General features: G+C 45.5%; 1 protein-coding gene across 18 annotated transcripts in view; it reads left to right on the plus strand.

The window, feature by feature from the left end:
• ABI3BP (ABI family member 3 binding protein) overlaps nt 1–15,256 on the plus strand; it is a 1,784,442-nt gene extending 1,769,186 nt beyond the window's left edge. For all 18 annotated transcript variants that reach the window (XM_086934483.1, XM_086934484.1, XM_086934487.1 and 15 more), the window contains one exon: nt 14,502–15,256. In XM_086934483.1, the coding sequence (XP_086790609.1) occupies nt 14,502–14,617 (116 nt within the window). In that variant the 3' untranslated portion in view covers nt 14,618–15,256. The remainder of the gene's footprint in view (nt 1–14,501) is intronic.
• The last annotated feature ends 256 nt before the right edge of the window (nt 15,257–15,512 follow it).

Raw genomic sequence — 15,512 nt, forward strand, 5'->3', positions numbered from 1 at the left:
TACACAGAATGCCTCAAAACCATCTAGCACACGTTGAATCCCCATTGGGGATTTGGACAGCAGCAGGGTGTCATCTGCGAACATGATCGCAGGCACCCTGCTGCCCGCAAGCTTCGGTGCGTCATTGTCCAAAACCCCATTCAGGTGGGCGATTACCCCATTGACAAAGAGGCAGAACAGGGTCGGCGCTAAGACACAGCCCTGTCTTACCCCTCTGTCAACGGGGAATCTTGATAACAATCCATTCTTTCCACACCTGACCCATGCAAAATTCTCCTCATGGAGCCCCATTATTATGTTCAGGAGTGGGGGTGGAATGCCCAACTCCAAGAGTACAGACCAGAGTTTCCCCCGTGGGACCAAATCAAAGGCCGCACAGAGGTCCACAAAGACTGTATACAGGATACCTCCCTCCACCCAGATGGTTTTCCAATGTATCATGGTAAGGCGAAATATTTGGTCCAGCGTTGAAGTGTTTTTTCTGAACCCTGCCTGGTAGGGACTCAGGATTGAATAATCATCAATCCATTCCTGAAGGCGATCTAAAATCAACCTTGCAGAAAAATTTGGGAGCATGTCGATAAGGCTGATAAGCCTGTAGTTGGCTGGGAGCAGGGGAGAGCCCTTCTTGAAGATAGGGACAATCTCTGCTCCCAGCCAAGTACAGGGTATCTCCATGCCTCTCAGGACTGCATTAAAGATTACCATTAGGTATAGCGCCCATGTCTTAGGTTCGTGCTTGATGAGGTCCCCGGGAGTTAATCTAACCCCGGGGCTTTTCCTGCTGCAAGTTTCGAAATTGCAGCACAGACCTCTCCATTGGTGAAATCCTCCCGCTCAGATTGTACAGCAGAGTGTGGCAGCATCCGCCCTGGCTTATCTGCAATTTCACCGGTATCCGCTGCATAGAGCGCGCGGAAGTGATCTTCCCACATGTTGGCGCCTATGTTAGCTTCTACTGCCAATACCATCTCACCCGAACCCGTATTGACAATGGCCCAGAACTTTCTTGGATTTCTAGTTTCAAGGACAAGCGTTAAGTTCGTCCATTTATCCTGATCCCATTCTACTTTGGCACAGTGTATTAATCGCTTATAGTTGGATCTCAGGCCTTGGATTTCAGTTTTGTTGCTGTTATTTTTCAAGGATAGGACCAGCTCTGCCTTAGCCTTTCTACAAGTGGCATTATACCAGGAGGGACTATTGCCCTTGGGCCGCCCGTTTTTTAGCGGGGGATTTAATACCTCTGCCAAGCTACTGGTTAGTTCCCCATGCATGGCCCCAAGTTTTTTGCAGAGGTCTGCGGAGTGAAGTTGCATAGTTAAAACGCTGACCTCTTCTAGTACGGGGACAGTCCGAGCGTATAGCTTGGCCAGATCCTCTGGGCGTGCTACTAATTTTTTCCACCTAACTCTTAGTCTATTATTGGTTAGAGTCATCCCTGAGGCAGAGACTCCATTCCCAGTGTGTGGTTCTTTATTAATACAGGGAAGAGACATTTCCAGACTAAGCGCATTATGGTCACTCTGGGATCTTTGGATAACCTTAAAACCAACAACCCTAGGCCATAGGTAGGTTTCAACCAATATATAGTCTAACCGCGACTCCTGGCCGAGTTTATTAAATGTGCACTTTGCAGGAATAACTGCTTGCACACGGCCATTACAGGCCCTGATTTAGTGAGTAAGGGTTAAGGCCATAATTTGAACAGCTAAGGGTGACCATTCCCTGGGTGCGGGGGCCACAGTTGGTGGGATTGCCCAATAATTATCCTCTTCGGTTTCCACACCATCCATTAAGCCAGTTAATGGTTCGAACTGACAATTTAGGTCAACCCCTACCACAATCGAGGTGCCAGATGGGATGGTATCTAGGAATAGAGATAGTTCCTCGCTAGTTCTGAACTCGGATGTTATGTTTACATGTCTGGAGTACACATTGACTAGAACTAACTTGAAGTCGTTAGGCCTCTCCAGAATCACACATTGCACATCTTCAGACCGTGTAAGCATAGGCTTAGCCATACAGGCCAAGTGAGCTCCCACCCAGATGATTAGACGCCCTGACGGGCGTCCCTTGCCCCCCATTGCGCTGGTATGTTGAAAGAAGCAAAGCCTATGCATGTTTGGGTTTCTCTGGCCCAAGTTTCCTGAAAAAGAGATATATCGCTGTTATCAATAAACGATCACCAATCCGGGCACGCCATTTTATTAGGCAAGCCTGCCAGATTCCAGAACAATATCAACAGGGTGCCATGCTTTGTTGTACTACCCCCCGTGTGGAGCTTGGAGCCTGTATGTACATTCAAACTACCTGAGATAGGTGGTACGGTTTTTGATCCATTTAATGTGTTAGTCTGGTGGGTGTTTGGTGGAAATACACCGGCCAGTGACCTTGGTTGATTATCCGATGCCTGGTTACTGCCCTGTATCATGGGTGATTCATTACCTGCGGGACTCCCTGTGGTCTTTGCCTGGGTGGTATTTACTTCAGAGGTTGGCCCAACACCACATGCCGCCCCCAGCTTGGGCTGCAGTCAATCAACCATATCCAGGCAACTGAACCGGTTGTTGCTCAAGTATTGCCTGGATGGTTGGATGTTATTGAATGTGACCCTGTTCTACCTCCTCACCCCCCTTGCTTCCACTCTCACCAAGTCATCCTCTGTCCCTAGGTTAGAGCAAGGCAGGGCAGGTGGATAAAAGAACGACAGTGGAAGGGACTTGATGGTTGTATCAGGATCCCGGTTTGGCCAGTCACATATGTGGGCAACGGTCCTCGGGTTGCTAAAATTCACAAGCACACAATCTCCACTAAGATTTTTTACAGTGCTGCCCACCCAGGAAACTCTTCTAACCATCAAAATCTCGCTACAGATTCGAGCTTGTAAGGGTCTATTTTTATTAAGCCAGTCGGCTACCTTGTTTTTGAGTGATTTAAATGATTCCTTTCCTGTAGCATCTAACTGAGGGACTCCTGTTAGGACTACCATGAGGGGGCTTGCTTCAGGGGGTAAATCTATTACCAGTTTCTTACTTTGAATGCAGCCCTCTTGTGTGTCTATCTTTGTGTTAGGAGTGGGTTTATTGGATATTATTGGATCATTAACGGGGATGTGAGGCAGGAGATTTTGGTTGGAGCTGCAATGCACTATGGGGTTCAGAGGAGGGGGGACGGGAGTGTTAGCTACTGATGTATCCCCCTGATCGGTCACCGGCTTAGCCCCCCTCTGCATATGCTTGTTAATTTTCCCAGAATCTGGCTTCCCTGCAATAACATTTTCAATATTTGTCAACCTCAATTCTATCCGTGTAAGTCTAGCTTCCAATGGTTTGAACACAGACTTTAAGATATCGGACATATTTAACAGCAATGGATCATGCCCTACTGGTGCTTCAATACTTGTACTTGGCTCTTCTAGATCTAGAAAAGGTACACTAGTTGCCAGGGAAGGAGCAGATTCGGTAACAGCTATAGGGACCTCCTTAAGAATCACCTGACCCCTTAAGTCTGATGCACTAGCATGTTTAACATGTTTAGACTTTCTGCCACATAAGGTTTGCCCCCCCCCCCCATTTTCTTTTTGGGACAGCCCCTTCCCGATTCCCCCGTAACTGTAGAGTGGTGGATCTTTCAGTACTATCCGCCAGTGAATTAACAATCGTAATGGGTAAGAGGTTAGACTCGGGTATTGGTGGAAGAATAGAGTCACTCGATAGGGAGATGCGGCCCCCAGAGCCGGGCATCTTCATATTTGATAGAACTTCACCACGTTCGATCAGTTCAATGGCGTGCACTTCTGAATCCCTCCCTGGGGTGTTTGCATTTGCTATGTGTCCTAATGACGATCTTTTGGCAGTAGCAATTTCCTGCGATAGCCGGCGCTCGATAATAGTTATTTCATGAGTTAAACGAGAGCTGGCTCTAGTTAGAAAATTATCCAGTGTACCTGATACACAGCCTCCCGAAGTCGTTCGTTTGCTCCTTGTCTCCTGTCCCGGCATTTTCCACACCTAAAATAGTATTATTTATATCCGTTTTACACCAGTCCCTGGTCACCTCACGATGTGGAGATGAAAATCCAAGCGGGGTGGCCCGGTCTGGTCTCGCCCGGTCTAGAACGGGCTAAAACTGGCTAAAACGGGCCCGCCCTTGGCCCGGGCTTTGCCCGGGGCACCCGCGCGCGTCCCACGAATCGCGGGTATGGGCGTAGCTAAGTAAGAGGAGGTGGGGGGCGGGAAGAGGCCCCAGGTGCGGCAGATGGCAAGCCGCAAAGAACACTGGTCCTCGCAGTCCCGCGCCCGGAAGGTTTTACCAAACGTCAGCCCCAAGTTGGCCAGAGTTCCAGGTGAGCACAGGGTAATCTCAGAGTAGCAGGCAGAGTCTTGAAATAGCCAAAGTCTACGACTACGAGCGGCTCCCGTGAAGAGGTGGCCGCGAGTCGTTAAGTACTGCTGGGAGGTGGGGGCGGGAAGAGGCCCCAGGTGCGGCAGATGGCAAGCCGCAAAGAACACTGGTCCTCACAGTCCTGCGCCCGGAATGTTTTACCAAACGTCAGCCCCAAGTCGGCCAGAGTTCCAGGTGAGCACAGGGTAATCCCAGAGTAGCAGGCAGAGTCTTGAAACAGCCAAAGTCTACGACTACTAATTTGACAGAGTTGGAGCTCTGACTACAACCTTCCAGGAAAAAAAGAGTTGAACAGCGCAGTTGTTACTAATATTCATTTAGGAGTACATTCAGAACTCACGTTAGTGGGCCATGTCCCTATCGTATTGCACTTTCTGCTTCAAATTATTTTGGAAGTTTATAGGTGCTCAGATAGCTGTGTGACGTGCACCTAAAAATGTGTTGTCACTCTACACTACGGGCCTCATTTATGAAATGTTGTTGTTGGGCAGGGCTGCAGGCCTTCCTGGCAAAACAAAAGGGCAGGAATGCGCCGTTTTCTATCAGATACAGTGCATTTCTGTCCTTTTCCCCTGCTCTAGCACACAATGGGCTGTTGTGCACCAACGCAGGTACCTTTGCACCACGGTGCAAAGATATCTGCATTGCGGGATGATTCTTTTTGTGCAGGAAGGGAAACCTTCCTGCACAAAATAATCACAAGAGGCTTTTCCACTTTCTATGTGTTCAGCAAAATACAGCACACATAGAAAAAACAAAAACAAGAAGAAATAAAGATATTTCTCCTTGTTGTGCCTCCCTTATGCCTCCCCTGGGGAGGCGTACGTTTTTTGCTCTGTCTCAGATTTATGATTTCTCATAAATCTGGGGCAGTGTCAAAAAGCCATGGGTGTTGCTAGGAGCACCCCCAGCAACACCCTTTGCACGCCCCTTTAATGCAGACAGCTGCATTAAAGGGAACCATATTTACGAGGCAGCATTTAGCCAAAAGCGGGGCTAAGTGCTGCATCGTAAACATGGAGCAGGCTCCTGCACCACCATGGAACGCCACAAAATATTACGTTCCAGCGGCGCAAGGGGCCTCTTTTATGAGGCCCTATGTTTTTATTCCGCAATCTCTGCAGGCACCACGTTGAGCTGGGACATTACTATTTCCCTGTGAATGAAGCCCTCCCTCCTAATAAGTCAGCCACCATTTCAGAAAATAAAACATACCAATGGATACTTAAAGCCTTTCTTTTGTTCCGGTAGCACAAGACATCTACAATGGTCACAAGCCAGATGCACTAGAACCAGTACAAACCTGAAGCAGTCCTGGGTAAATCTGCAGCATGCAGCACAGCTGTAATACATCTTCTCTTAAAGCTTATAAGCCGTCCTCTCCCCATTTGTTTCAGCCATCATGTGAAACCAGTGTGCGTGGATATGAAGGCAACAAAATTCCGGGGGTATTAGAAGTAACATTCCGTACACTTTGCCCAACATACGTCCCTAGAGAGCTGGCTATTTGTCTCCAATCGACCCCTCCAAAGTCCTTTGTTGTCTTCTGGCAAAAATGGAAGCTACAAAAAGTAAAGGTGACTTTACAGCTACGTTTACCTTTGGCTACAAAGGCACTGCCAGGGGTACCAAAGCACAAATTGGGGATACACTACTATCCATTTCTAGCCCTAAGTGAAATCCATCAGGGTTGAAACCTAGGTGTTATTTTGACAAACATCCAACTCTCTGCCAGTCATCCACCTTCACCCATTGTGTCTGATACGTAACTAAGTAGCTCACTTTAGCTAACTTCTCAATGCGGGCACCAGTACATTTCATTATTGTGAGAAAGTGCCCTCTTTCTACATGGTTGCCCCCACTTTTTGCTGTATTGCTGATGTGCTTTGACTGAGTGTGCCCTGGGCTCCTGCTAATCAGGTACCCAGGGCCTATATTCCTTCCCAAAATCTGCATTGAAACCAAAACCCAATTGGGATCCCTGGCCACAGGTCAACCCCTGGTAAATGGTATCACAGGTACCCAGGGCACTGTGACCAGGGACGACTTCTAAGGACTGCAGCACTTATTGTACCACCCTTAGAGGCCCTGTACCATTACACACACACTTCCTTTGCAGGCTGCGTGTCTTGGTGCAGAACAAAGTGAATAGTTGACACGGCACACATCCCTGTGTGCCATGCCTACAACCGACTGACCTGTCATAGATTAGTCACCCCTCTAGCTGGGTTCACTATACCAGTGGTGAGGGTACAGGTGCATGAGCACTGTACCCCTACATTGTCCATTCTTAGACATTGTAAGTGCAGTGCTGCCATTAAGAGTATATGGTGCTGGGAGTTTGTCCTTTATGAACTCCGCAACACCATAATGGCTACACTGAAAACTGAGAAGTTTGGTATCAAACTTCTCATCACATTAAACCCACACTGATGCCAGTGTGGGATTTAATGAAAAATGCACACAGACTCCAGCCCGCAAGGATCCGCGAGTTTGCACCACTCTGCACCGGACACCCACGGCCCGAGATAGAGTGGCCCAACACCAGGAGGAGGTCTCCCTGGCGATCTTGACCCGAGATCTGGTGACCCCTGACCTGCCTCAAGCCTTCAGCCGGCGCCTGCAGCCTCAAACCGGAAGGTCCCCCAACCGCAACTAGGAGCTGGTAAGAAGATCCAACCCTAGGGGGGCGTGGCTTGGACAGCGCAGCACAGGGCTGTCTGATTGTGGAGCTCCACTACCATAGTCCATTACGCCATGCTGCTTTAAAGATACGAAGGATCTCATCCACTTACCTGCAAGTCCCTAGGTGCTGTGCCTCAGCAGAGCTGGTCCGGGTGTGATCCAATGCTATGCAGTCATCTAGATTGTATTTTGCTGCATACGGCCACCAACTTCACGATACAGTGAAGGTGTATATGACTGCAACGCCACCAATTTGCTGGGAAATGCTGTGATCCCGTATTTTGCGGAATCAGATGCCCGCTGGGTTCTAAAGTCTTGCATCCTCTAGGGTCTCTTGCCAGACCTTAAAATTGCGCTGGGCAGGCAATAACTGCAACAAAGTCCTACTGCTTGCGATCATTGGTGTACAACTCGCTGCGCATGGTATCAGCATCGGGGTCTTCCCATGGGCTTGTTGATCTGGGACAACACTAATCTGATGCTCATTAACGCTGCTCTCTCTTCAAGTGTTGATCCTCATTCAAGCAGCCCTTCCTGCTCCCTATCAGCATAAAGATTGTGTTCAAGGGCACAGTCCACAGGATAGACCAACAGTCTCAGGACACAGATCGCAGAAAACAGTACTCAGTCAAGAGAATCCAATACTCAGTTCACTGGTCGCAGGACTGTGGCAAGACAGTGGGGATTCACTGCCACCATCACTCCAGCATCAACCCAATCAGAAGTCTGCCAGAGGTGTATGCCTTTCTAGACTCACCAGACTAGAATAGACTCACCAGACTGAGAGTGTGACTTACCAGACCGAGTGTAAGACTGTCACTCACCAGACCGAGAGTGTGACTGTCGCTTTAGAACATCGGTTTTTGTCACTTCAGCGCTATCACCCATAACTGATCACCTTACCGTACTCAGCTGTATCAACGTACCGATCTTTCTAAGCCCAGCAATACACTACAAGCTCACCATAAGACTACTGGGACCAGACAAAGGGGTTGTAAACTGGCTTCTGCTTTGCCGCAGTAATCCACTGACTACTAAAAATATGGCAGACAAAGGGCTCAAAGCGAGCAACAAACTAACCAAAGCTGAATCCCCTCTACCTGAATTACCCATCAAGGGAAAAGCCATGGATATGACCCTAAAAAAACTGGCTGAAGTCCTTAACCTTGCGAAATCAACCAAAGTCAATACAGATGTGATGCAACAGGAGTTTTCCTCTATCAGAACAGATATAAATGCCATCAAGAATAGAGCGACAAAGGCAGAATCAAGTATCAGCACCTTAGAAGACAATGCCACCTCCTCCTCCAGAGTCAGAATAAAACTTATTGATGCTTCCAAAACTCTTCAGAGAGATGTATCAGAGTTGGAAGACAGGAATCACTGAGGGAATCTATGTATTTTTGGCATTCCAGAAGGTTCAGAGGACTCAGCAGATCCTTGCATCAGCTTCCTGGAGAAATGGATTCCACAAATGACAGGCATTGTGTTAAAAAAGAATTTGAATTGGAAAAAGCTCATCGTGTTCCCCTCGTTCAATTCTCCACATAAAAAACAGAACCGTCAGATTGTCTGTCGCCTGCTGAGATTCCAACACACAGAGCTGATTCTTAGTTATGTTCGTAAGTATAATCACATCATGTGGAATGGCCGAAAGTTTTTGATATCACAACACTACTCCAAACCCATGATTGAGACTAGAAAGGGCTTCTTGGCACTTTGTTCGAGGCTGAAAAACTCAAACATACACTTCTCATTCATTGCGTCTGCCAAATTCAGAATTGAAGTTGATGGTAGAGATCATGTCTTCTTCGACCACAGAGCCCTGCAAGATTTCCTAAACGAAAGGGAAGGATCCACAATGGACACTCACCCTGCTCCACCTTCTGCCTCAAGTCTCGACTCTAAAGGCCTTCACTGATCTTTCCAACTCACTCATGGAACACTGTTGAAAACTCTGGCTTATACCTCCGCTTCCTAGATAGGTTGTTACAATCGTCAGCACTTTCCCGTAGTTTTCTACTGTCCCCTCGCACAACACTATATTCAATACGTACAATGCTACCAAGCACAGTTATGTTACTACTAACCAGCTACTCTATATACTTGCCTGTCACTTTGCCTGTTACATACCTGATACATACCTCCCTGCACGTCAACATCCAGCCGTCCTGAGATGCTTTATAAGTCATCTTTAGTCACTCCAGTCACTAATCTCCTGAAGAATTAAAATAGTCCCGATAAATTAGAATTGCCCTAATGGGTCATTAGGCCTCTCTTCTTTTCTTTTCAAGGGTGTAGGATTGCTTCAGATGAAACCTAGCACTGAAGAGCTAGTAAGATCTTCAATAATTAGGGTATGGCCCTCTATATTAATCCCCAACTATGACCTACCCATTGCCGCACTATTTGTAAGCACTTCTGTACACCATGGAGCAGCTTCACTCCGCTGTCGTCACGCTCACAGTCAATGTTTGGGGTGGGGGAGGGAGGGAGTGGGATGGGAGGGTGGGGATTGGGCTTGGTTTAAGATTTTAGGGCCATATTATCAAGAAAGGGCGATACATTATCGCCGCTTTTATCGGCAGGAAACTGCCGCTAAAGCAGCGATAATGGGCTTGATAATATGACCTTGTGAATTCCCATAGAAGCCGAGGTTAACACCAGAACCTGGGATTCTTTGGGAATTCACAAGGGCATATTATCAAGCCCATTATTGCCGCTTTAGCGGCAGTTTCCTGTCGATAAAAGCGTTGATAATGTATCGCCCTTTCTTGATAATATGGCCCCTAGTTTCTTTCTGTTGATACTGATTCCCTTGTTTTATTCTCAGCTCTTCTTTTAGTTATTTTTCCTTCTGTTTCTCTTGTGCTCTCCTTTGACTTGCACCTGACCGACCATCCAGACTGTACCTTGGTTACAGACCTCCTGGGTTGACCTGCTGTACCGTTTTTTCATGCAACACCGCGCTTTCCTGCGTACACAGAGTCACCTGTTGGTAAATGACTCTTTCGACGCTGACCCTAGTGACCCCCGAACAGTTTTCTGTCACTCGCTTTTCAACACATTTATGCACCACCTCTGCATAGGTTGTCACCTTCAATACGAATAAACACCCAGTCGACATGAATCTGAAAATTGTGTCACTAAATGTCAGGGGTCTCAACCATCGGTTAAACGAAAAAAAACGAGAACTACCCATTCAAACTCAAAGGAGACGTGATTCTTCTTCAAGAAACAAATGTTTTCCATAGAGAGGTGGCCTCCTTTGGGAGTAGCTGGCTCTCGAATATCCTCTGCTCCCCGGTCAACTATAAAAAGGGTGGAGTACTCATGCTATTCTCTAAATACTCCGGCCTCACCGATGACTCTCATGCCACAGATGACAACAGTAGATGAAGCCTTACAAAACTATCCAAAAATAACAACTGCCTTCACATTCTCAATGTATATGGCCCAAATAACAACTATTCAGATTTTTGGGACTCCTTAGTCACTCAGTTGAATCAGATCCCCACTGTTGATCTTATTATCCTGGGTGGCGATCTTAATCTCCCCATTGACCTCACCATAGACCGTTAAACCAGAACTGCGTCCACCCCACTAGGTCACATAAATCGCTTCTCAAACTCTCCACCAGATTCAATCTTCTTGACCCTTGGAGGCTACAGCACAGAGATACTGGGGACTATACTTTTTACTCCAATCCCCATAACTCTTACTCTAGGATTGACTATCTTCTGACTACTAATTCGCATGCACATCTAATAGACCAGACAGACATCTTTCCAAGACTGATTTCAGATCACTCGGCGATTACCCTGTCGCTCACGGGCACCAATACAAGACCCACTAAAAAGATCTGGAGATTCAGTGAGGAGTCAATCAAAGATGCTGCATCTAGGGCCTCAATTGAGTCTACAATTAAAAACTATCTGAAAGAAAATATGATCTCTGATACTTTCCTGTTTGCCCACTGGTATGCTCTCTCTCAAGGCCACTGTTAGGGACACCTTAATAGAAATTCAATCTAAATGAAAAAAATCCCACTGCAGGAATCTCGACTCCTTGGAGAAAGACATTAAAGCTTTGGAAACAGTGTACATCTCCCATCCGGACCCCCAAATCCTCTCCACTCTCTCCAACAAAAAATACAAATGCAATAGAATTCTGAGTGAAAGGGCAGGGATTTGGATCAATAAATACAAGTCCCTAGAAACTCTGAAGCCAACAAGGTAGGAAAAATCCTGGCCTCATACTTAAAACATAAACTAAACAGAAGGGGCATTAACTCTCTTAAAGACAATTTTAATGCTTCTACCTCAAACCCTGATAAAATCATAGAGATTCTCAGGGACTTCTATGTATCTCTTTACAGAGAAGACTGCCTCCACAGTATAGGAGTGTCAGAAATGTCTCGGGGAGTCTACACTCCAGTTCATCACTGACCAGGAAAAAAAGCTGCTTAGTAAACCAATAACACTGGAAGAAGCTCCCTCAAACTTAATAAGGCACCGGGCCCTGATGGCCTTACAGCAAAATTCTATAAATTATTTGCCTCTGCACTTAATCCTATTTTACTGGACTTATTCCAACACTTCTTAGTCTCAGTTCCATAACTGGTTTGACCAGCGAAGCCACCATAGTGGTTATCCCAAAAGAGGGTAAAGATTCCCTACTGGTAAAAAATGATAGGCCAATTCATTTAATTAATATAGATGCAAAAATATATGCCAAAATCATCTGTAAAAGACTAGAACAACTGTTGCCATCCTGTATTAATCATTCCCAGGTAGGATTCATGAAAAACAGGCTATCCAGGAACAATACTCGTCTTATCTGTCACATTATTGAGAAAGCCAAACTTTCCATCTCCGATACTGGAGCTGTCCCCCTCGATGCTGAGAAAGCATGTGACAGGGTCTCTTGGTCCTTCCTTTGAGAAACTCTGTTGAACTACATCCTGGATGAGACCTTCACAAGGATGATCATGGCCCTCTACAGCGCCCCCTCTACTAGAGTCCGTTCTGATGGTCTCCTATCCTCTTCTTTCAAACTGGAGAGGCACCCGGCAGGGCTGCTCCTTATCTCCGTCCCCCTCTATCCTGACACTGGACCACTCCTCCAGAGGACCTGCTCAAACCCCCCCATATATGGTGTAACCTTCAACAAAAAGACAATAAAGGTGGCAGTATAAGCCAATGATATTTTGATTATGACAGAGGACCCGACACGCTCAATTCCCTCTCTATTAGAGATAATCGAAAGCTATGCTAGGGTGTCTGGCCACAAACTCAATAAACACAAGTCTGAAATCATGGGTTTAAACAATCTTTGCTCGAGGGATCTCTTTAAATCTACAGATTTAACCTGGCAACTCCACTTCATTAAATATCTGGGCTTAGAATTCAACGCCGACGTATTAGAATCACTCTGACATAATGAAAAAGTATAATTGAAAAAGGTGGAAAGCCTATTGGAGGGCTGGAACGCTACATTTCTCACATGGAGGGGCCGCATTGAGACCATCAAAATGATGGTAAAATTGATAGTTAATTATCTTATCAGTATGCTACACATCGCTCTATCAGAAGATTCCATAAAAAATTGGACCTGCTATTATCAAAATTCATTTGACAGAATAAACATGATAGGATCAATCTAAAAAAAACTGTGTTTATCTGTTCACCTTGGTGGAGTAAACCTTGCTGACTTAAAAAATATCAATATACCTTCCTGGCATGACAAGGCTCATTGTGGTTTTCACACCCTCCTGACTACACTCCCTCTTGGCTTATAATTGAAAAATAAATCTTAGGTGTACTTCATTCTGTCACATTTTTAACTGGTAATAGAATTCCCACATCATCCGGTAAAATAATTTTTAACAATATTAAAAGAGCCCTGAAAGAAATTGATAAAATATTAGGCACTCCACTTAACCTTTCAAACATGATATCGATCTGGCACAACTCAAAGATCAAAATCCAGGGGAAATCTATTTTCTGGGAATCATGGGTGTCAAAATGCATCCACTTTCTAAAGCAACTGGGCACTCCAGAATCACTGATCTCCTTCAGTGTACCCCAACAAAAATACAATCTTTGAGACATGGGCTTTTATGACTTTATTAAGCTTAAAGTCAGTCTAAGATCAGCTGCCCGGACAAAGATCCCTCCATCATGAGGATTGTTCTCTCCCTCAATAAGTCAGGTCACCAGGCCTCCAAACTTCATCACATCCTCAAACCAAAGCACACATCTATCATGGGAAAAGTGTTAAAAAACTGGGATAACCATGGGTCCATTCCTCCAGACAAGTGACAGTTTATCTGGAAGGAGCAAAACACACAAGGTGATGGACGGAATGTTGCACATTGGCAAAACCTCCAGTCACAGATCTGGGTTTAATAAATCATTATTTTGTTCACCACGCCACCCCAGTACAGACATGGCTATATGACCCTGTGCCTTATGGGAACAGTCCAGCCCGAACTGCCAAGCCATGTCTTCCCTGGACCGGAATCAACCATCCTAGGACCAGTTTCTGGCTATCAGCCGTCATCAGCCAGGATAGCTTGACTCCAGTGGTGTAGTGAGCACTGGACCAACGTCTGGGCATACCCTTCCCACATAGGGCGAACAGGAAAACACACAAGGTTGTCCCAGTGTAGTATCCTGGATAGGAAAAGTAATCTGCAAGTAATGTACTGGTCATTTTACTAAAAATCTCATTCAAAGTATATGTACTGTATTTACAAAGCATTGCATTTCTCAGTAACAATATTGTAGGTCAAAACAAAGTGCTTATACAATTACAATCCAAACTGTATTACAACTGTATATTTATTGCAAAGTATTTATCACTTACCTGTGCCAGGCTTGCTTGGTTCTAGAAATAAAATAACTAAAAGAATATTTTTATACAAAACAATTGGTCTGAAGTTCAGTCTTTAACACCTTGGCTGCTAGAGGTTTCCCCCCCGGGGCTGAACTCACAGAGTTTCCATTGTTCATGACGAGCTCAGCTCGTCATCAGCACAGCTCAACCGTGCCTCATGACGAGCTGAGCTCGTCATGAGCATCGAAGGGGTTAAGGATGTGAATTCATTTGCTGACTAGGTGGGTACAACAAATGCTTAACACTGTCCTCTGATAAAGCCTTACTGCTCAACCACACTACCACAAATAGAGAGTGAAGTGCTATCTACTTTACCTCTGCCTACCTTTTAGGTTCCACTGGACTCTGTGCACACTATACCTCTCTTTGGTATAGTATATACAGAGACATCTTCCTACAATTATACTACTATAGAGTGGGAATGACAATGTATAATTTACTTTGGGGGGGGATTGTATTGCAGAAGTATTTTCACAGTTTTTTGTGATATGTTCTTCCTCTCTTAACAGGTTTTTACAGATCTGTGCGCCAGCAGCCTGTCGAGTTTGGCAAAATAGGGTCTCAGACACACATCCGCTACGTGCAGTGGTACGAATGTGGAACAACAATACCCGGGAAATGGTGAAGGGGTGTTGCAGCTGAAGAGAAGAGCACGTCACCACCACAGCAACCACCTCTTAGACCACGGGTGTCATCTCTGTGGCCAGTTATCATTTAAATCCGTCTGTTATTGTATAAAAATATTACAAAAAGTTCTATCCAACAAGATTATTACAGAGTTTACTCGTTAGTTCCATAGTCTGCTTACTGTATTTATCGTGTTGTAGTACAACTTTTGGAGAAAAAAAAGATGTTCACAGGCTAAAGTGTCGGGAAGCTGGCTCCCTGTTCGTGGTATCTTGAGTGATACAGTTTGTATATTATTTATCACAAATGTTGTAACAAACGTTTTGAAGCACAGATGTGGCAAAGCCGATGTCCAGGCAGGTGCAGCGTGTATTTGTATAGTCTCGGTGTTATATGTTATGTGTACAGGAAGTTCTATAATTACAAGGTCGTGGATCGTCCCCAATGAGATTCTAAGTTATTGCATCAAAAAGACTCGGACGCCGTCACCCAAGTGCCTTCGCTGAGCGCGCCACCGAATTATTCAATACCAAGGATACTGTATTCCAGGAGAAATCGTGTTGTGATGCGTTTCTCATGTTTTGTTATGGTTACTGATTCTATATAATAAAGGATACACGATCCAAAGAAATGGAAATTGCTGCATGGATTTCATTGTTTTAATTAGAAACTGGCGAATATCCCACCAACGGATTGTACATTCTATGATCTACTTTAAGCTAGATCGACATTTAAAGTCTACCGGTTTATTGACATTTTGTTTGGTATCTTTTACTTCCACGTAGGCTTTTCCAGTACAGTGAGGTCTGCGCTTGAGTTTACTAAAGAGCTGTGGCTCCTGAGAACATTACGTGTTGTACACATGAAATGGTGAAGAAATATGGGTTCACCGA

This window comes from Lissotriton vulgaris, chromosome 8 (genome assembly GCF_964263255.1).
Source record: "Lissotriton vulgaris chromosome 8, aLisVul1.2, whole genome shotgun sequence".
Classification (NCBI taxonomy): domain Eukaryota; kingdom Metazoa; phylum Chordata; class Amphibia; order Caudata; family Salamandridae; genus Lissotriton; species Lissotriton vulgaris.